Here is a 21,123-nt window from a genome sequence, read left to right as displayed (position 1 = left end):
TATTTAGAGAAGATATGGTGTATTTGCCTCAGGGGAAGGTTCAGAAACACCAAAAACTGAGTGAACAGTGTCAGGCTTTGTCTGCAGTGTTTATAGAACACTGTGATTATAAGTAAAAGTTGAAAATGGATTCTTGTGTAATATGCAAAGAAAACAATAAGAACTGATTAAAAGTAAAGTTGTCAGAGGGAGTTACTCTGATCTTCCTCATTGCTGGAGTCTCCTGGGAAAGATCCAGATTTCCGTGGTTCGGATTATAACTCAGAGGGAGACAAGTGACTTCTGTGTTTCTTTGGCTGACTACTTTTTGTTCTTCAGATCCGCAGAGTTTTAAATACGTCTAGAAAGTGTCTCCTTAAGCATTTCAAACGGCAACAGTGAGTCGTTACAAACTAAGCTTCTAAAAATAGTGAGAGATCTTTAAGAGATCTCCATGAGACTTGCTGAAATGATGAGGTCATCACTCAGGACCTCCTCACTAGTTCATGAAAAGTGGAGGTGCGGACCTCAATCACCAAGGTCTACCCATAGCTCTGCTCCTGATAGGTCCAGAGACATTCTGTAGCTGAGACAGAAATGACTAGAATAAAAACAAATAAATGATTAAATTTAAACCATGGATCTATATGTTATTTAAGGATATTATGATGCTAAATGAAGGGAAACATAACATATAACAACTTTGCACTGACGTGTCGTCACTCAGATGATGAAAAGAAAACGGTTATCCTCAGATCTTCTTTAAAACGTGTTCAGTGGGTTAACAACTGAATTTGTTCCGAGGAGCTATTGTTGAATGAGGCCTGGCGTCTTTAACAGAAAAACAAACAAACATTTTTTTCACTGAATTTCTGAGTGTTCTCAAGTCAACATGTTGCTGCAGGACATAACAGATTAGTTTAAAGTCTTTTAAAGTCTTTTTTTTTCATTTCTCTTCCTAGTTCAGTGCTGTTTCAGGCTCACACTGAGCATGCAGAGTCTTGTTAAAAGTGTTGCTGCTGCTGCTGCTGTTATTGTAATTAGACAGTATGAGAGGAGCTGGGACTGTGAGACCTCTTTAAATCAGTCAGTCACTGGGCCAGCTGCACTCTTAAAGCTTTATCACATTGTAAATTAGCCTCCGTAACTACAGGTCTGCTGGCTCAGAGAGCTGATGAACCCTGTGATGGCAGCAGACCTGGCTGAAAGCTGAGCCTCTGCTGCTGGAGGTAACACTGTTAACAGGTGGTTCTCAGTCAAATCAACCATGTCTTTACGGCACAGCTGAAGATTTGACCTGCTCAGGATGTGTGTAAGCTTTAAATAAATAAAGACATCAAAGTTCAATCAGTCTGTTTCAGAACAGTGTTTTCAGCAGACACAGCTGGTGTGTTCTCTTATCTTCTTCATGATGCTGCCAGCTCTGTCACAGTGTTTGTAATAATCTGAGTGAACACTGCACGTGCCTGAGAGAGGGAACAGGAAACATCACTGAAGGAACAAATAAATTTAAGGATCTTACCAGAACACTGAACTGAGGAAGGAGAAGTTCAATCTTTGACTAAACTGAAATAGTTTCCTTTTTTAGTTCTACCATCTACTTTTCTTCAGACCTTGGTGTTTGAGGTCCCCCCCTCACAAGGATTCAGGGATTTCTACAATGTATGAGTATGTAAAGGTTTGAGAGTCTGCACAGGGTTAGTCTGAACATCCAGCATTGGTACTATATATCTATTTCAAATGGTAGTGTCTGCAGGAATTTTCGTTACTTGTTAGTAAAAACAAATTCAATTTAGGCTCCTCCTCCTTGGCTCAGTGCCAGCAGCAGCTCACACCCATAGCCTCCAACTGAAGCTATGTGAACACACTCACCACGTGCACCTGACTTGACATGTTAGCACAAGCTAATCACAGGCATTTGACGCATACCTGGTTAGCAGAATGCCAACTCACACCGCTCTTTGTCCCCTGCTGCTCTCCAAGTTCCTGAAAGCAAGTGAAAGTTGAGCCAAGCTTCACCCTTGTTTAGTAAAAAGCGTTATTTGTTTGGCGTTTTTTTCTTTTTCACTTTGGTGTTTTTTTTCTTGCTACATCCACTAACGTATCATAGCCGCTCAGGATAGCCCCTCGCTATCATCGACACCCAAAGTCACCTACACACTGGGCATGCTGTGAATGGCTGTAGTAACCAGACTTACTCTCCACCCAGAAATGTTCCAATACAACCAAAACAACATCCAGGCAGAGGAGGGGTAGAGGCAGACACAGACACTGACACACATGTATAGAGGCCCACAGGAGAGGATTAAACAGAATTATTCCAGTAAAAGTTGACATTTCATTTTTAGGGAAATCCTGCAGCCCTGCCTTTAAGTTATGAAACAGCATAACACCCCCTCTTCAAATAAGAGGCACTGTTACAGCACTGATCCTGATGTCATTGGGTTTGTTAAATTGAAGAATATAAAGTTACCAGCCTTATTTAAGCTGATTGTAACGGAGCTTATACATTTATCTGAGCATCATCACACTCCGGTAACTCTGCATCTGATTGACGGGCGTGTGAAAGCTGCAGCTCACTGATGTGCTAAGGAGGGTAAAAATAAAGCGCTTCCTCTCCCGTCTTCCATCACATCCTCCCTCCTCACAGATGGCAGCCTGTAACCTGTAGGTTTGCTGTGATGGATGCTTCTCATGGCAGGACGACAGATCTGTGAGACCTTTTGGTCCTGCAAGAGATGCTTTTTCATGGAAGACTGCTTCCTAAGTGACCAGGGGTGAGGGAGAGACAGAGACATGGATAGGGACAGAGTGTGCGTGTGTGTGTGTGTGTGTCACAGGGTGATTCTCAGAGGGATAGAAATCCACCCTGTGGATTTACCCACCTGAAAATACCCTTGAAGCAGACACACTATCCCCTTGCCTGCAGACCCTAAATCCCCCAGCTGTTCTTTAATTGGATGGTGGAGATTGCAGCTGGGGTCTGTGGGACGTCCCTGCTGACCGTCTGTCCAGACAGAAGGGGTCAAAAAGGCTTGACTGAGGGCCCAAAACCAGTTTTTGCAGTATGAGCTTCAGAAAAAAAAGATATGAAGAGGAGGATGTCTGACCTGGAGGTGGTAACAGATTCCTTCCTCCCAGGGGAACTCTCTGACTCTCACACTGCAGCTTTAGTCAGCTTCGTTTAAAGCCAACCATTCAGCATTCCTGCGCCAGAGTCAATATCTGTATATCTGGTTTGGTCCTCATGATCTATTACCGTTTGTTTTTTGTTCTGTTTGTAGGAAAAACCTTGTGGGTGCAGAATAATCATAAGGGAAATTTTAAACATCATCAGCAGAGCTGTCATTTATTACACTGATAAAGGAGGAATACCCAATTTGAGGCACAGCGTCTGCTCTATAAGCAACATCACTGACCCATGGATGTGAAAGCATGAGTGTGTCAATCACAGGGGTGAAATTATGGAACAATTTATCAGTTGAGTTAAAGGAACGTAAAACATAGGTAGGCCCAGGAAAGTATAATGAATACACATTTCAAATAAACATCAAGATGAGGACAAACAGTTCAACCAAGGACAAATATGGTTTGTGTATAATGTATAAGCGCTGTCATTTTAACGCGTCCATTAGATTAATTAATTACCCCACAAAACAATACGTTATAAAGATTAATGCAATGAACTCATTGGCTGCCAGCCTTTCCAGAGCATCTTGAATGATCTTTGAAGACCCAAATAAAATTATTTTATATCAATGCGTAAACAGCAAAAATACCTAAGAAAAGTGGACTTAGGGCTGAGTGATATGGCAATTTATCATCGTCATCTCACATCTTCTCCTCATATCCATGCTGATCTCTCATCCAAAATGTGCACCACTCTTACCCACAGTAGTTCACAAGCAGGATTTTGATTGACAAGCTCCTGCAGACCCTGTCTTCCCCTGCTGAAAAACATGATTTACTTCTACTGACGCAGTAAACAGTGAAACGTCACAGGGAGTGAACATGGGGCATTTTAATTTAGTTGCCTGCAGCCTGGTGTCCAGCACTAAATCATCAAATCACACAAATGCTGTTTTTCAGCACACAACCCTTTTGTTTGATATTGCTTAATAATCTTAAAACTTGAAAGTTACTTAAAAAAAGAGATCAGCTCTTATTGAGTCCTACCTAAGACAGATTTCTGTCATGAATTTGATCATGTGCTCTGAGACAGCATGTCAGTGCTAACCTGTGTGCTCAGAAGTGGCACAGCACAACATGAAAACAGCTGTGCATATTCATACTGTATGTAGAGAGTTAGATGTTAGAGAACGCTGTTACAGATGCTCTTAGTAAAACCATGGTCTCACTCAGCAACTGTAACCCCTGAATTCCACCACATGCGCCGCGCAGCACAGCGGAGCGCCGTGGTCTTGCTTCAAATTGTCAAAACTCACTGGAAGCAGCGCGCTGCCCAGCTCAATCCGGAGGGGGGAGGGCTGGTCTCGGAGAGTCACAGGCTCTCGTATGAATAGCGATATCACACGTTCACCATCCACTCCCATAACTTTTGATATGTCAGTCCACATCTTGTCCTTTCTGCCTGTATCCTTATTAAAAGGATGTTTCAGATCATACAGAATGTTGAACTTATCCACTTCCAAGATCAGCTTCTCTTCATCCATGCCTTTGTGTTGCATCTAGGACCCTCCGACCGACTGTTAACCTGATGCACGTGCCTTCAGATGTGACGTATTTATAACATATGGGGAAAATTTACATCCAAGAGTTCGTGCATTGTGTTTTATTTGGAATCTTCCGGGTACTTCACACAGTGATTTCCTGTCTAGTGCTTTCTTATCGACAGTGAATTTACGAGGTTTGGAAGTGGCCGCGCCGAAAATAGACCTGAAGCGTATTTCTCGCACCTGGGCGCGCGCCGGCGCTTCAGCAGCGCTTACAGTGGAATTTGCCTGGTAGATTACAATGGAAGCTAAGTGCTCCGCAGGGGCGCAACGCTTCGCTTTGCTTCGCTGCGCTGCGTGGCGCAGCGCATGCAGTGGAATTTAGGGGTAAGACAGATTACGCAGGGTTGTCGGCCAGACTTTTAATTCATGGACACTGTGAGTTTAATCAGTGTGTTCTATCCTCTCTTTCTCAGGTGAGCTGTTCATAAACTCGATGGATAACTCATAACAGTGGTGTAAAGTAACACACTTTAGCAACTTTTTTTAACAGTGTTTGGGAATTTTCACAAGCAGTAAAGACGCCACAGGCAACATTTGAACTTGGGCTAACTGCTCCAAGGCCAACCTCATGGGGCATGGCATAACAGCCAGGCCCACAGGCACTCCTGCTGTTTTATCTTTGAAGTCAAGTCCAGGCCTGCCATATATGAGGAGAGACAATGGGAGCAGAGCCCTCCTCAGAGGTGCTAATGGACATATGCTGGACACGGACACAGTAACACTCTCAAATAATACTTTTTTCCTTTGCTTTCAATAACCAGAATTCAATTCCTACCAACAAACATAAAGATCCTCTGGCGACGTATAACTAACACAATCTAATTCCTTAAGAGTATCTGGAACAGATTGATTGTAGCTTCCCTGGACGCTGTGGTATTTTTATTTGAATTTGAAAAGAAGCTTACTTTGAGGAAAGTGAGGAGAAGGTCAGCTCATCTGGCATGTCTTTGGAATTTGTGTCTGTCTCTCGAGTCCAGCCATCGATCTGAACTAGTAAGTACGTCCGGCTCCAAGCCACTGTGTAGTGAAGCTCAAGATTATCCTCCCCTAACATGAAATTGACATTTTTGGGCAACCAGAAATTGAATGAGTAAAAACAAAATGATGCATTTTATGAACGCCCAAATAACAAGACTGTTCATGTCTGATGTTTTTTCTTTTCTGCTGTGTCAGCTGTGCTTTCATACAAACATAGTGCTCAGGTTCATTTACCACTGTGTGCAAAGTTGTTGTAAGAAGTTTTCTGAGGGTTTGGCACAGATGAGGACGTGACCTCATCTTATATGAAGAAAGATATGGTAGAGAAACGTTTGTTCTGCACAGCACAGGATGTAAGATTGGGTTCAGGGTTATCTTTGTCATCCTCCATGTGTGTGAGAGTGTTTGCAGAGGCTTCTGTGACTGTGTGTGAGCATCATGAGAGTGTGATATTTGAACCTCATCATCTGCACTGTCAGCTGGAGGAAGAATCACAGAGGTGAAGGCTGACCAAAGACACACATATGTGGAATAAACCCAGATACACATCAGCGATTCATCCACAGAACAATCTCCCACTCTGCAGAGAACACACCCTCAGGTCAGGACGGGGTACAGATAAGTGGGTTTTAATCGGTTTTTCTCTTCTTCATGATTTATTTACAGGCTCCCCCTCAGGAAGGAAAATAACTGATAAACTGGGCGACTGTAACAAACCAAGCATTAGTAACACAAAGCATGCTGGGAGAGAGGGGGATCTCAGGGTCAGGTGTTAGGAGTACCCACCACATGTCCAGGCAGGTGGAGTAGTCTGTGGATCCCAGCAGGACGTCAGGAGGCCGGTACCACAGGGTCACCACCTCGTTGGAGTAAGTGTGGCTGGGGACGGACTTGGCCCTGGCCAGGCCTGAGGGAGAAACAACAACAACAACAACAACACGGTGTTAGAAATGATTATCATTGAGTGACCTTCAGCAGGCGGCTGCAGACAAAGAGGAACACTGGAGGAGAGCGGACGCAAGGCCTGTAGGAGGCGCCCTGATATCTGGTTATACACACACACACACACACACACACACACACTGCTGAACAGAGAACACACACACACATGTACCAGTGAGCTCTGGTGATCAGAGTACAGGTCAGGAAAGGCTCATTAAGGCAACAAAAACCAACCCACGCCATTAAGATCAAGGATGAGAAAGAGACAGAGAAAGATTTCTGGAGAGCAGAGGATGAGGTGATCATAAGCTGTCAGACTGAAGAAGAGATTCTGTTTCCATGAACATTTACAGTCAGGTTCATTACATTGGCTTTTCTTTGTTTACATAACATGTTCAAAACATTGGCAAAGAGGGCAAAGTGTTGTTGGTTTCAACAGTGGTTCAACAGCCTGAGTGTTGCTCCCATCAGCTACACGCAGCAGCACATGAGAGGATAAGTCTAAAGTATGTTTTTAAAATAATGCAAACCTGTATATTGACCTCAGGTGCAGGAATCACAACAAGAAGTTCCAAAATAAAACAGGATGTAGCACCCATGCAACTAAGTATGGGTACCTTTCATATTTGAAATGATACGGTACTGATTCCCCTTACCTGGCAATCCGTGTCGGTACTCGACAGTACCAATTTTTGGTACTTTTGTGTGTTGATGTGGTAAAAATATCAGTACGTTTAATAATAAAATGTTAATTCTTTTCTATTTAACATATTTATTCTTCAATATATAACCTTGCAATGCTGTGTTCATGTCCAGCACAGAAAATCTCCTACTCTTCCACTCCCTCACAGTCACAAGGATGCATTTAGGTACCTAAACATGGTACCTTTTGATTTTACATGAATCGGTACTTTTCACAGAATTCGGTCGGTACCAATAAAAGTACCTAATCCGGTACCCATTCCTACATGCAACATCTGGTATTTGTCTGACAGGGGCTTTAGAATGTGTCAGTAATTGATTTTATATGTTATACAACACAAACAAGAACACATGGTGAAGAAGAAGTTGTTGTTTTCAGTACAGCTGTCTCAGGCCTTCAGAAAGCTCCCAAGGTGAAAAACTGTATGGAGGAGGGAGGAGGACTTTAGGAAGCCTCAAAACAGAAGCTGATAGTGGTGTCAGACTTTCCCAACACACTAAACACAGTTTCTGATACCTGAGACAGCTGTTTACCTGCTAATCCACCCCCTTAACAGTTCAGGTAATGAGCAGATAAAACTCCATAGCATTCTTAAGGAAATTAAAATTAAAGAAATCTATGTCAGCAGCTAGAGCCTGAATGGTAGCCTACAACACTGTTTGAGACCAACTTCTCTTTGTGCTGTAATCTCCGCTCTCGCATGGGATCGCAGCACCTACTCACGTCTCACACTCGTCTCTTGTGAGCACAAGAAGAGGGAATGACTCATTGATTTGTTGGGGGATGCGATCTCAAGTCTGTCTCTTCCCTTGTGCTGTGATCCCGGGACCCAGTTTCCCTTTCTATACTCTTTGATTCTCCTACACGAGCTGAGCTAACAGCAGCCTTTGCTTTTCTTCATTCTCTTTGTTTTAGCCATTGTGCCAAATCCAACCGCTTTTAAAAGGACACAAGTAATCACATGAAGTGCTGACAGCTGAGTCTGTGCCACCATTAAAATCAAACACATTGAGTAGTAACATGAACAGCATGGATGGTAAACACAACAATAAGCTAATCAATTTAACCGACATGTGGATGAGACAGTTGAACATTTTAGAGCTGAGTCACAATTCATTTCCTTTTTCTGACTTTCATCATAAATGCCTAAAATTTTCACAATTAAACATGTCTTTACACAGTCCAAATGATCTGATTGGTTCAGTACTAGGAACATGGAGGTTTTTTTTCCTCGTCTTTTTTCCCTTTTTTTACCAACCAATCACAGCTTTTAGCAGACTGTGTCATACCTAGCAACAGGGTCAACCACACCTCCTCACCAAGATCAAAGTTTCTGTCTCCTCTTTGCTCAGAGCTGCTCTCAGAAACTTCCTGAATCACCCTGAGGCCCCGTTTACACGATGTTTCATCTGAAAACGCTGAAACGCAGTGAAAAAAAATCTCCTTTTACACGGAAACACCAAGGAACTGAAAACACTGTAGTAAGCATGCCAGGCCTGTAGTTGGTGCTTTAACTGTTTTGTCCAGAAGCAGCTTTCGGTAGATCTCCACCGAAATACAGTTGAGCCGCTCATCTGGTGTATTGGGTATTACCAAGTGCAGAAGTGGAGCAACAGATGAACATTTTGTCAAAGACAGTCAGCAGATTCAGCAGCACAAGCTCAACGCGGAAGTCCACGATGATCATAACAACGGTACTGTTGGACTGTTGTATGTGCTCGCGCACAGCAGAGTCTGACATCAGCGTTTTCACTAAAACACCAGCTCACTGTTTACACCGTAATGGTGTCGGCAGCGTTCCAAAAAAATCCCACTCTGGAGGCCGTTTTCAAAAGTTTGCTTTTTAGGTCGGCTGAAACGCTGTTTCATGTAAACGCGAGACAAACTTTTGCGTTTTAACCTAAAACCGTTGTTGAACCATGTAAACGGCCCTTCCAGCTAATATTCCGTGCTGGGAATCTTTAGTCTAAGGCCCTGTTTACACAATGAAAAATTGCTTCACACAGAAATGCTGAGGGACTGAAAACACTGTAGTAAGCATGCCAGGCCTGTAGTTGGCGCTATACCTGTCTTGACCAGAAGCCACTTTTGGGAGATCTCCACTGAAGTAGAGTTGAGCCGATCATCTGGTGTGTTTGTGAATGCCAAGAGCACTGAAAACTCTGGCTTTCTGTTTACGGTGTCTGCAGCGTTTCAGAAAATCCCACTCTGGAGGGCCTTTTCAGAAGTTTGTGTTTTAGGTCAGCTAAAACACCATTTCTGCCGAGGCCAAAACACAACAAAACTTTCACCCTATAACTGTTCTCGTGTAAATGACCCCTAAGTTAGGAGCTCTCTGAGAGGACTCCAAGAAGCTCTGTGAATAAGGGACCTGTAAATTTGTCTAAATGAGAGCCCAAATATGACATCTGAATTAGTTTAAGTGAGTATGACAAGTAGTGCTGCACAATTTGGGGTAAAGGTGCAATATGCGATTAGGTGGACAATATTGCGATTGCGATTGTGCTTGCGATTTAATAAAAAAAGTTGTGTCATGATGATTCTACAGACTTGCTTGGTTATCATGGAGAAAAATCTGAATTGCATGGGCTGACATTGCGATTGCGATTGCAATAATCGTGCAGCCCTAATAACATGTTGCCAGTGGGGTAGGGAAACACTTCGCTGTCGGGTCTCCTGAATTAAAGAAATGTTTTAATTATAAATTCAAACAGGTAGATTTTTCTTACTCCATTGTCAGGTTTCTTTCTTTTTTTTTTTTTGCTCTTTATGTGCAATTCAGGCGTCATCTTTGTCTTTTTACATCTTGAATGGAATATTTTTCTGGACGGTTCAGGTGAATGTGGCTCATAAGGACTCGAATTTGACCATTTGTATTGAAAATAAAACGTTAACCCTTGCTTAGATTTCAGATTTTCAGTATTAATCTTAAATTCTCATGTATGTATTTGTCTCTCTGAGACATTGTGATCTATTCCCCTCTGAAATGTGCTGAACAGAAATCCTGATGTTTCAAACACCCCCTTTTCTAAAACCCTGAAAGTCTGAAACACAGCCGAAGCATCCATGCTCAAACTCACTCAGCAGCGCCGTCTTTCTGCACATTCAACCGCAACAAGCCTGAGATTGCCTTTTCAGTGGAAATGATGATGGAGGAGCTCGAGAGTGAGAGGCTCTGTGATGTGATATCAGTCAGACAGACCCAGAGGAGCACGCTCAGGTTTCATCACAGTGCAGAGATGGGTTTGTCTATAACAACACGACGGCTTTAGCTACTGACGACACACACCCTCCAGTTATTAGTCGGCTCCGTAAGATCCAAAGTATGTATGCGTTTGTCTTCAGCTTGACACCAAACCAGATGAGTTAAGTGTCCAGTGGCAGTGCTCCCATGGCAGCTAACAGAGCAGAGTGCATACACAGCCAGCTTTAATGAGGCTGTTGGCATTATCGCTCTGTCTCTTCCCAAGTGGTCTGAGGGCTTAATTAAAGCATTTAGCCTGGTAAAAAAGGACTTCCTGCCCTGCTGCTGCTCCTCAGAGAGTGGGAGGAAGAAGGGCAGAGGGGGGAGATAAACGAGGGGAGGGAGAGGGGCTCTAACATTTCCTTATGCTCCAACATCCACAAGAGAAAGGAGCTTCAGCTGGGGTTCATCAGAGCCGAGCACTGTAATTTCCACACAGTGATCTGCCCCAGAATAAAAGGCATCATCACTGAGAGGCTATCATTTCCACCGCAGGCGTCCTGTCCTCTGTGTCTGTGTGCGTGTGTGTGTGTGTGTGTGTGTGTGTGTGTGTGTGTGTGTGTGTGTGTGTGTGTGTGTGTGTGTTTGTGTGTGTGTGTGTGTGTGTGTGTGTGTGTGTGTGTGTGTGTGTGTGTGTGTGTGTGTGTGTGTGTGCAGAGGGAGATCAGAGGGTGTACCCGAGCAAAATAGTACAAATCATGTCTGAAGTGTCTAAAGGCAGAAACACAAAACTGCTTATTTGCACACCGCTTAGCCTCCTTCATTACCCAGCATGCCTCGTAACACTTTCAGGGATAAACTATCACATCAACCTCTGTGAAAATAAACTTATATTGGCTTTGCGGCCAAAAATACTGATGCACATTGTCCAGCCTGACTTGAAACACTCATCAGCCCATCTGATGAAGAGGGGATGACAACATTGTGCTCATTTACATTTTTAAACATATTTTTACAGGATGTGCTAATAACTGTTTGTACCAAAGATTAGAAGGAGAGATTGCTTTAAAAACCACTGTTTATTTTTAATGTATTTTAATGTTACCTTTCTAATACCTTAATTACTTACATTAAACATTAGGAATGAAGCTATTGAGTATTTTAGTGTTAAGTATCTACTGGACTTCCAACGATTAATCGATTAATCGATTAATCGATTAATCTGATGAAACATATCTTTGTTCAGCTAAAGAGGAATTATTTTTCAAATGATAATAAGTTGGAAACAAGTGAAAGCCAACTGACTTTAGGTGATTTATCTTAAGTTCAATAAGATCTGACTAGAAATGAAGAGTTTTAACAGGAGTCAGACAGATTCTGGATTAGGTTTTGAGTCCTTGCAGTGATCAGACTAAAACAATGATTCCTGTTGTATTGTTGTACTTTCTCCATCTGTATGCTATTTTTTATGTCTCTGCAAAAGGAAGTGAGAATTTAAGTTTTCCCTGTGAAACAATGGCATTCAAAGGCTTTTATTTTGGAGGGAAAACAGAAGTGTGTTGATGAAGATGAGTGATCAATAAGTTGGACTGTCGAGTTGAAATCATCCTTGTGGGTTTTTTTTTTTTTTTTTTTTTACCTAACACCAACAGTTTAGACGTTATTAAAAACCCTCGGTTACACATCAATAACTCATGAGCTAAATCTACCAAGCTAGCTCATCTGTGTTGATTTTCCACTCTACAGCGATGTTTTTTACAGATTATATAAGTCACCTTATGACGCCATCGCTTCATTTGCACAACAAGTCATTTGCATGTAATTTTCGTAGATGCTGAAGACCAGAGGAATAATATCGTAGGAGAGACAAAAAGGGTGTGATAATACACTGTGAATGTGTTTCAACCACAAATGTATTTTTGGGTTAATTCTTCTTTTTTTTTCTCAAATGAATTTTTTGGTTAATTCTTGTTTTTTTTTCTTCTCAGGAGTCTGTAGGAGTAGGAGTAGGAGGAGTCTGTCTGTGAGTGTTTTGGATAGGGGACGGACTCAGCACGCACTGCTCATTGAGATCAATACTCGTTTTCATGTCAGTTCCCAAACTGCAGGAAATTCACTAGCATTGTTTGTTTTTGAAAAACAGTCACCAGACGGGTCTAAAAAGTAGCTAAATACAACAGGAAAGTTACTAAGATGGTAACACTGTTTGCATGCGTAACAACATCGCTAAGTGTCACATTAACAGTAGTCAGGGAGAAATATCACTCTCTGAGCTGTAAAAAATTAACTATTCCTTGAGGCGGAGGAAATTCCTCAATCGTTTTTTGTAATCCAGGAACTCAAACTATTCAGGGAAACATGCTTTTATTTTGAAAGGATGCAAGTTGCAACCAGATCCTTAAAGACCTACAAACTTAAACTGGGTCAAACAAAAATCTCCAATAAAACAGTTGGGCCTCAGTTTGCCCCAGTTAGGCTTTACAAATAAAACACACAAGTCCAGTTTTCTGTCCTTGAGGTCGGGAGCGCTGTGCTCGCTGGTTTCATCGCCTCTCACCGGTGGTCATAAAGAAGGATGAGCTCACAGAGACGTGTCTCAATCAAACGCTAATAGAAAGCAGCAGCGTTGATATTGAGTTTGTTGGTTTGACATTTGGATCACCTTGCAGGTGTTATTACATGACGACAGGAAGGAGAGACCCCACCCTGACCTTCACCCTAACAGCTCCAACAGTCTGCCTGCAGAGGAGGACACTGCTTCAAAGCCTGACCTCCTGCTCCGTGCTCTCTCACACACACACACACACACGCACACACACACGCACGCACGCACGCACGCACACACGCACGCACACACGCACGCACGCACGCACGCACGCACGCACGCACGCACGCACGCACGCACGCACGCACACACGCACACACACACACACACACACACACACACACACACACACACACACCTCCAGTCACCTTCATCTGAGGACCTGCTATGTGGTGCAGGTAGCAGTGGGGGGGAGGTCACAGGTGAATTATACATCACTACCGCACACAGAAAGAGGGGACGCTGGAAACGGGAGGGAGGAGGATGAAAAATGAGGAGGACTGAAATAGTCTCTGTCCCCAGGGAAACAGCCCACTGTTCTTTTGAAGTTCAGCTGAAAATCTGAAGACAGTTTGTAGCTTAACTGATTTTCCTCCTCCTCCTCCTCCTCCTCTCTAAGGTACAGCAGCTCAACAGAACTTATCTCCTGATTCTTCAAAACACTGCAGGAAATTTATTTCTCCAGGGACAACAAAACGTCTACAAGAGTTTTAACTTCAAATGTCAGAAAGCTTTTTTTCTGAGTCAGGATGGGTTGATGTTCAAACCTTATCAAACCGGTGTAAGAGCATGTTTCATTCAGGCAGTTTCCTGTGCTTCATCAGTGGAACCAGGAGCTGAAGCAGGCCCACCTCTCTCCAACGATTTGTTCCTGCATGTCTTTTAACACGTTCTCCTCCTTCTCTCTTTCATGAGCAGAACTGAATACTCATTAAGTATTCTAACAGTGAGGAATCTAACTTAAAGCTTGTAGTTCCTGCAGTCAAACGTACTGACACCATCCTTTGAGGGATTAATGACAACAGAAAAGGCGATCTGTTGACAGGATACCATCACTTTGTGGGTAACATAATCAGTTGATACAATGGGAAACGTAGTTTATGGCCAATGCATCCTTCAAACTTATATGTAATAAGACAATTAGACCTTTTAAGCTCTTGTGGGCCACATAAAATGGCATCGTGGGCTACATTTGGCCCACAGGCCTTGAGATTGACACATGCTTAAAGGGGACATATCATGCTGATCCCTGATTTAATACTTACATATAATATAATAAATTTGAAAACAAGACCTTTCACCCCCTGAAATTTCAAAAAAATGAGATATTGTACTTTTTCTGATATCCTAGAACGAGATTTGATGCCTCTGAAAATAGGTCATTGCCAGTTGACCGCGAGATTTCGACCTTCGTGACGACACGAGGATCCTTTCTTTTTATTGGAGTAATCTGATAAAGCAGCTCCTCCTCTGTGACGTCAGTTAGTCACACAACCGCCACCAAAGGATACACCCACCAAGAGCCGAGTGACTGAGTGCTGGATGTAGGGACTCTGCTCTGCTGAGCAGCTTGGCTTTACATGGTGAATTAGCAGTTAAGACACTGTTTTAGCAGACGTGGTAATACTTGTGAGACTGTGATATTTGCATGCTTGTTCTGACATGCACTGTGAACCTGGACCACAATGATGCTGCGGTAATAACATAGTGACGAGCTGACGGTAGAGGCGATCTTTAGACTACACTTTCAGCATGATGGATAAAACAGACAGAGAAAAGTGAAGGAGCAGGATGGATCCCTGTTATAGAAATAGTTTATTGGTGAAGTCTGCCTATATTTCCACGTATAAACTCTACATGTTACAGTACCGGTTTGACTCACCACACTGAAGCGTCCTGAGATGATCTGTGTCCAGGTGGATTTTCTTCCTCCTGAGCTGCAGAACCGTTCGGGTCTGACTCGGGGTCCAATACAAAAGGACGTATCCTACACTCTGCCATTTTATTAGTGCTATCAATGCCTTACAGTGAAGTTTTGTCAAACAGCAAACTTGCTCGGTCTGCCCCATTCAATGTGGCCATTTTGTAAATACTGCCATGCTGCAAAAACCGCCCCTGGCTCTACCCCCTCCGCCCCTCTGGTAGAACTGACCAATCAGAGCACAAAGAGCTGTGACGTTGGGAGGTTGCTGGAGGTCATTCTCCAAACGGAGCGTTTCAACGAGATCTTCAGAATGGCCTAAAATGAGGATATTGAGAACGCTATTGTGGGGCAATGAAGGAACTAAATGACTTTTACTGAGGGCAGAAATGCTTTACAGGCATCCTATAGTGAAAAGGAGAAGCAAGCATGATATGTCCCCTTTATGATGTTATGATGTAAAAAAAAAACAAAAAAAAAAAAACATGCTCCTCTCAGTGTGTTGTCAGTGGTCTGGTCTGAATCCTACCACAGTTAATGTGTGTGTGTCCTGAGTAGTTATAAAATGCATCAGCTAAAGCATCTTCACAGGAGTTAAAGAGAGTCTAACCTGGAGCTCTGGATCAGCCCGGTCCAGGAATCAAACCTCAAAGCTCTCCAAGCCTAAAAAGTGTTAGATGTGTGACTTCAGTCTTTGGCTGAACTAATTGGAACAATTGTTTTTTCATAGAGCACAGCAACTACTAGCTAATGTGTGCTGATGTGTGTGTTTATTTCCTGGGGAGTGTGTGTTGCTGTGCTGTGGAGGAACAGCTGCTGGGATAATGATGTGTGAGGAGAAAAGCAATGTGACAATGGAGCTGGAGGAATGCTGCAGCGGCCGCAGCAGACTGTTTGCCTCTCCCCAGTGTGCTGTTCCACCCAGCGCCTTGCCACAGCACAGGACCAGCGTGTGTGTGTGTGTGTGTGTGTGTGTGTGTGTGTGTGTGTGTGTGTGTGTGTGTGTGTTTAACAGTCCAAACTGAAACCAGGCTGAAATAAACTGCAGTTCCTCACACACCAGCAGCAGAAATAATGAGTGTGTGTGTGTGTGTTCTTAATGGTGTGGTGTTTTTATGTAGACCTTCATAATGCAGAGCTCATCACAGTCCACTTTATGTCAGGAAATGAGCTGAGACGGTGGCAGGTGGTGTGTTGTGCACACACTCGTACACACACTTTATCACAGAATAAAGCTGAGTTTAAGAAAAATACAAACATTTTCTGTCCTTTCTTCCAGGAAACGAGCAACGCCGACATCCTGGTCATACTATTTAAGCTTTCTGCTGCTATCCAGGGTGACAGAAATAGAAACCGCTCCATTGATGATGCGCTTGCAGACGCTGTTTAATCCAGGAGAGCAAACAGCCGATGACGGTGTAAATCTAGCTGCGGTGTGCTTTCACTTTCCACGTAACCTTAGCCGATTGTCTAACCGCCTCTGTCTCTCACTTTACTTTGAACTTCTTAGAAAACACGGGCGTACTTTTCCACTGAACGGCCAAGCAGAACGATGTTTACCTGCAGCAGCTCCTCATCCATTTTAGATGTGTGTATTTTCAGCTGAGTGAGTGAGTGCAGCAGAGACATGACAAACACATCACTGAGCAGACCAAACTGTGATTTTGTGATGCACCTTTGCATCAGTTAAAAAAAAGGAGGTTTTCAGGTGCAGGCTTATGAAACTCATCCTCATACACCTTTTTCTCTGAGTTCAACACCAACTACCAAAACATTATCACCCAATCCTTTACCATCAGCTCTGTTATCTCCTCCACTTCCAGCTAAAGGTGTGAAAATAGCAGCAAATCAGGGTAAAGGTGCAACATTCTCACCTGAAAAAGCTGTTTTAACACCACAGTCTGTTGAATGTCTGAACACAGTTCATGAAAATAAGTCTCTGAGTTTTTCTTTTAATGATCACAGATCGTCTGTGGAGTGACAGACAACGTTTCTTACCTTCCCTGCAGCTAACGTGGACACACACTGAGTATATCAGAGCTGTGAGTGAGTACAACAAACTCCAAATGTCCCTGAAGACAACCTGGATCTCTGAAGTCCCCAGCTCTCCAACAAGCTGGCAACATGTCCTCACTTTACAAACAGCCAAGGACAGGACTCTATGAGGACAGAGTCCAAAACACACATACACACAGAGCTCTATCAGGGGGGTTATTCTGAGTGTGAGAGGCCCCAGATAAGAGTTCAGGCTCCTGACCACAGCCTGTGCTCCAGGTTGGCGATGGAAACTGACAACTTATGGCAACGCTTCAGTGTCTGAGAGCAAACACCAGCAGCCTCTCAGCAGATTGATCCAGACCACAAACATGCTCACTCAGTCAGGAAGCTCAGAGATATGACAGATGCTCATTGGCTGTCTCAGTGGCCTCTACAATAAGGTATGGCAGCCCTGAAAGGACAAGAGGAAAATTTAATTTGTTCGATCTCTTCAGTTCTTTAACTACATTAAACGTTTTAAATCTCCTCTTTTCTGTTTCTTTAAAGTGTTACTCCGGGATGGAACAAGTTGGGTCCTATCACAAGGTTTAGGGCAGAAATTACCCCTACAGCAGTGATTTTGTGCAGCAGAAGCCCAGAGCGCTCGCACCAAACACCCCCTCCCTGCTCCTCTGCTGGTTTCCTCTGCACTCAGATGGGGTCATATTTTACTTGACCAAAAACACAAATAAACTGACTCCCACTGAAAAAATTTGATATTAGTCTGCATTCACGCTTAATTTAGAATATTTTCAGAGCGTTACTTTCACACAAAAACACCGCTAAATAAGGCTCTAGTTCTCATCGCGTCGCAAAACAGCAGAGCTACAGCTGGCTACGAGGCTCTCGCCGCTTAGTATATCAGTCCGCACGCGGCGTGCCAAATATACACAAACGCAGGTAGGCTGCCTTCTTTCTCTGTGCTTCGTCCACTGGGGAGATATTCATGGGGGGAATTTTGCAACAACAAAAACAAAAAAACTTCAAAAACCTATTCTAGTCACAAGAAAAATGTATAATTTAAATAAACCACTGGACCAAAAAAGATTTAAATAGGTGTTTCTTTCAGAAGTGGAGCTATGGACAGACCTTGGTGTTTAAGGCCCACTCCTCTAATGCGTCGTGAACTTATCAGGAGATCCTTATGCGATTACCTCATGATTTCAGCAAGATTGTGTGCTGTTTTAAATTTCACTGTTTGAAAAACTGGTTGGAGCTCCTCTGAGGAGCTTTCAGCGTGTTTTGGAACAGACTGTATTTGTCACTGATGCCTCATCTGAAAACAGATTGAATATTTCTGTTTTATTCCTAACACCTGAGACCACTGCTGCTGGCTAGGCGTTAGAAAAGGAGAGTAACAGCTCTCTAACAGCTTCTGTTTACAATTTTAAAGAGCCACAGTGAGTGATGCTTGGCTGTTAAAAGACAGCTGGGGGATTTTTCTCAACAGGAAACACTTACACATGAAAACAAACCAGATCAGCAAACGGAAAAGACAAACCATGCAGGCCAGAAGTTTGTCACATCTACGGAGTATGCCTCCAACAATCGAGATAAACAAAGCACCCTGAGCTCCTTTCCCTGACCTAACCGAGAGCTTCAACACCAGATCAATTTACAACAGCCCCACAGTGTAAAGTGTTCATGTTTGTGTCATACGAACACATCATGAGCACACGCCGCACAGCATCATTACAAACACAATCTGAGGAAACAGTCCTGTGGGTGGCATTAGCTGGAGTAAGTGTGTGGGTCTGAGGGCTTGTTGTGTTTTAATTAGCCAACAGCTTAAGTAATGGTGTTCGTTAGAGCTGGTCCACTTTATGGCAGCTCAGTATTAGCTTTGTTTTATGTAGGTAGTTTATGTGTTCACACAGGGTTACAGTCCACACAAACATAACTCATCACACACACTCAAACACAAACACACAGAGAGCTTACATTGGCCTCAATTAGCTGTGTCCTTGCTATGAAACATCTGATGCTCCAAAGCTCATCTGTGTGCTGGTTATTTGTTCAGCTCATTAAAAAGTGAGTAAAGCCACAGAGGAGCGGAGACGAGCCGGTGGATCGACTCTACAACCAGCAGCATGCATAGCGCTCCATGCAGTAGATCAGGCTTTCACATTAAATCAGCTCTGATTCTCTTTAAAACCATCTGGTTAATGGGCCAATGTGGAGCCGAGCTCTGATCTAAGAGCATGAGACACAAGTTCCCCAGAGAATGGGACTTTGAAGCAAACAGGAGCCTATAGATGCTGCTATATGACTTGATGATGCATAGAATGTGGCATTTCCAAAGCCTTAGATCAAAAGGTGTGTTCCTCTTATAAGCATTGATTTAAAAACATTGTTTTTATAAAATTTACAAAGACCCCTGACTAGGGTGGGTATCTTCCACGTTTGAAACGATACGGTACCAATACCCGGTACCTGGCAATCGGTATCGGTACTCAGCGGTACCAATTTTCGGTACTTTTGTGTGTTTGTGTGGTAAAAAATATAAACTTTTTTTAATAATAAAATTTAAATTATTTTCAATTTGACATATGTACTCTTCAACATATAACCTTGTAATGCTGTGTTCGTGTTCAGTGTGGAAAATCGCCAACTCTTCCACTCCCTCACAGTCACAAGGATACGTTTAGGTACCTAAACATGGTACCTTTTGAACTTACATGAATCGGTACCCAGAACTTTTGACAGAATTCGGACGGTACCTATAAAAGTACCTAATTCGGTACCCATCCCTACCCCTAACCAAAGCCCTTTTGGACTGAGCTTGTGTTAGTTCCAGGACAGTGCCTAACTTAGCTCTGGTTCTTTGTATTTCAACTGACAAAGCTCTGGCTCCAGGTGCTAAAAACTAGTGTTTAACAAGCACCAACTCTTCGCTGGGCCAGAGCTAAGCACTGACCACATCAGGGGCCAGTGGCAGGGCTACATTGACCGACAATCAGCAGTGATAAACAGTCAAAATTAAAATGGCTGAGCAAGTCGTCTGTTTTTTGTTGGAGTTTCCACATTCAAAACCTGAGCTGGAGGCAAAATTGGAGCAGCAATCTCTTCAGGCCTATACCTTGTTATTTCATTCAACAGACTAAACAGTCTTGTGTTGATTAGCTTATTAACATAATAGGATGTAGGGATGGGTACCTTTGACATTTGGCGAATGAGCACTGGTGGAAATAAGGTAAGAGAAGGCTTTTTTGTTTATTTATTCTTTATTTTTCCAGGTTTTGTACTATCCCTTAAGCAGCCCTACGAATTAGCTGTTGTCTTTTTAAGGCTCCCTGCTCAACAACCCCCCCTTCCCTCTGATTGGTCTGCAGGGGGCAGAACTATGAGCAGATTTGCTATTTATCAGATAGTGTCATTGGCCAGTCTTGTGAAGATCTGATGCCATTTTCAGAGCAGAGTGTTTTGATCAGTTCATAGACAGATTCAGGGATATCTACAACATGTGAATATGTAGAGGTTAAAAATCAGCACATGCTCAGTCTGAACATCCAGCTCTGTAACTTTATATCTATGTTCAATCATAAATATGGGAACTCTAATTTCTCCTCTTCCAGAAACACAGCTGATCACACCAGTTGAAATCTTGCATTCACACATTTCCTTTTATTTGAATTTTAAACCAAACGAACAATGAAAAACGAGACTTAAAGGCCACAAAAACTCAACTAAGCAAGTGTTTTCATCTAATTTCTCATAAAAAAATGTCCTATCTTAGTTTTAATACGGGCCAGTCACCTGAATAGTCCAGAGACAACAAAGACCCTAAAGAGTAAACAGTGCAGTTAGAAAAAAAATGAAATGTCTGTGTCTTGAAATGAAAACTAAGTCTCAATTTAAGAAACTTAAAATATATTTTTTTTTCTTTTTTCCCATTAACTTTTATTTTTTCCCCTCTGTGCAAGCAATTCAGACCTTGTTCACACCTGAAATATCTTTCTAAAAAATATTTTTCTGGACCTGCCAGCTGAATTGAGATTTAATTAAGATTTTAAAGAAATGTTTTTCTAGAAAGAGCAG

The 21,123-nt window shown here is 42.8% G+C and overlaps 1 protein-coding gene across 4 annotated transcripts in view; it reads right to left on the bottom strand.

Moving 5' to 3' along the window:
• cdk14 (cyclin dependent kinase 14) overlaps positions 1 to 21,123 on the bottom strand; it is a 300,539-nt gene that overhangs the window by 141,345 nt on the left and 138,071 nt on the right. For all 4 annotated transcript variants that reach the window (XM_074682607.1, XM_074682608.1, XM_074682609.1 and 1 more), the window contains one exon: positions 6,480 to 6,600. In XM_074682607.1, coding sequence (XP_074538708.1) covers positions 6,480 to 6,600 — 121 coding nt within the window. The remainder of the gene's footprint in view (positions 1 to 6,479; positions 6,601 to 21,123) is intronic.

The sequence above is a fragment of the Halichoeres trimaculatus genome, unplaced genomic scaffold (assembly GCF_033239565.1).
Source record: "Halichoeres trimaculatus isolate MK-OKI-2021-1 unplaced genomic scaffold, fHalTri1.1 fHalTri1_scaffold_12, whole genome shotgun sequence".
Classification (NCBI taxonomy): domain Eukaryota; kingdom Metazoa; phylum Chordata; class Actinopteri; order Labriformes; family Labridae; genus Halichoeres; species Halichoeres trimaculatus.
The sequence above is the reverse complement of the archived record's forward strand: the minus strand, read 5'-3'. Positions and strand labels throughout refer to the sequence as shown.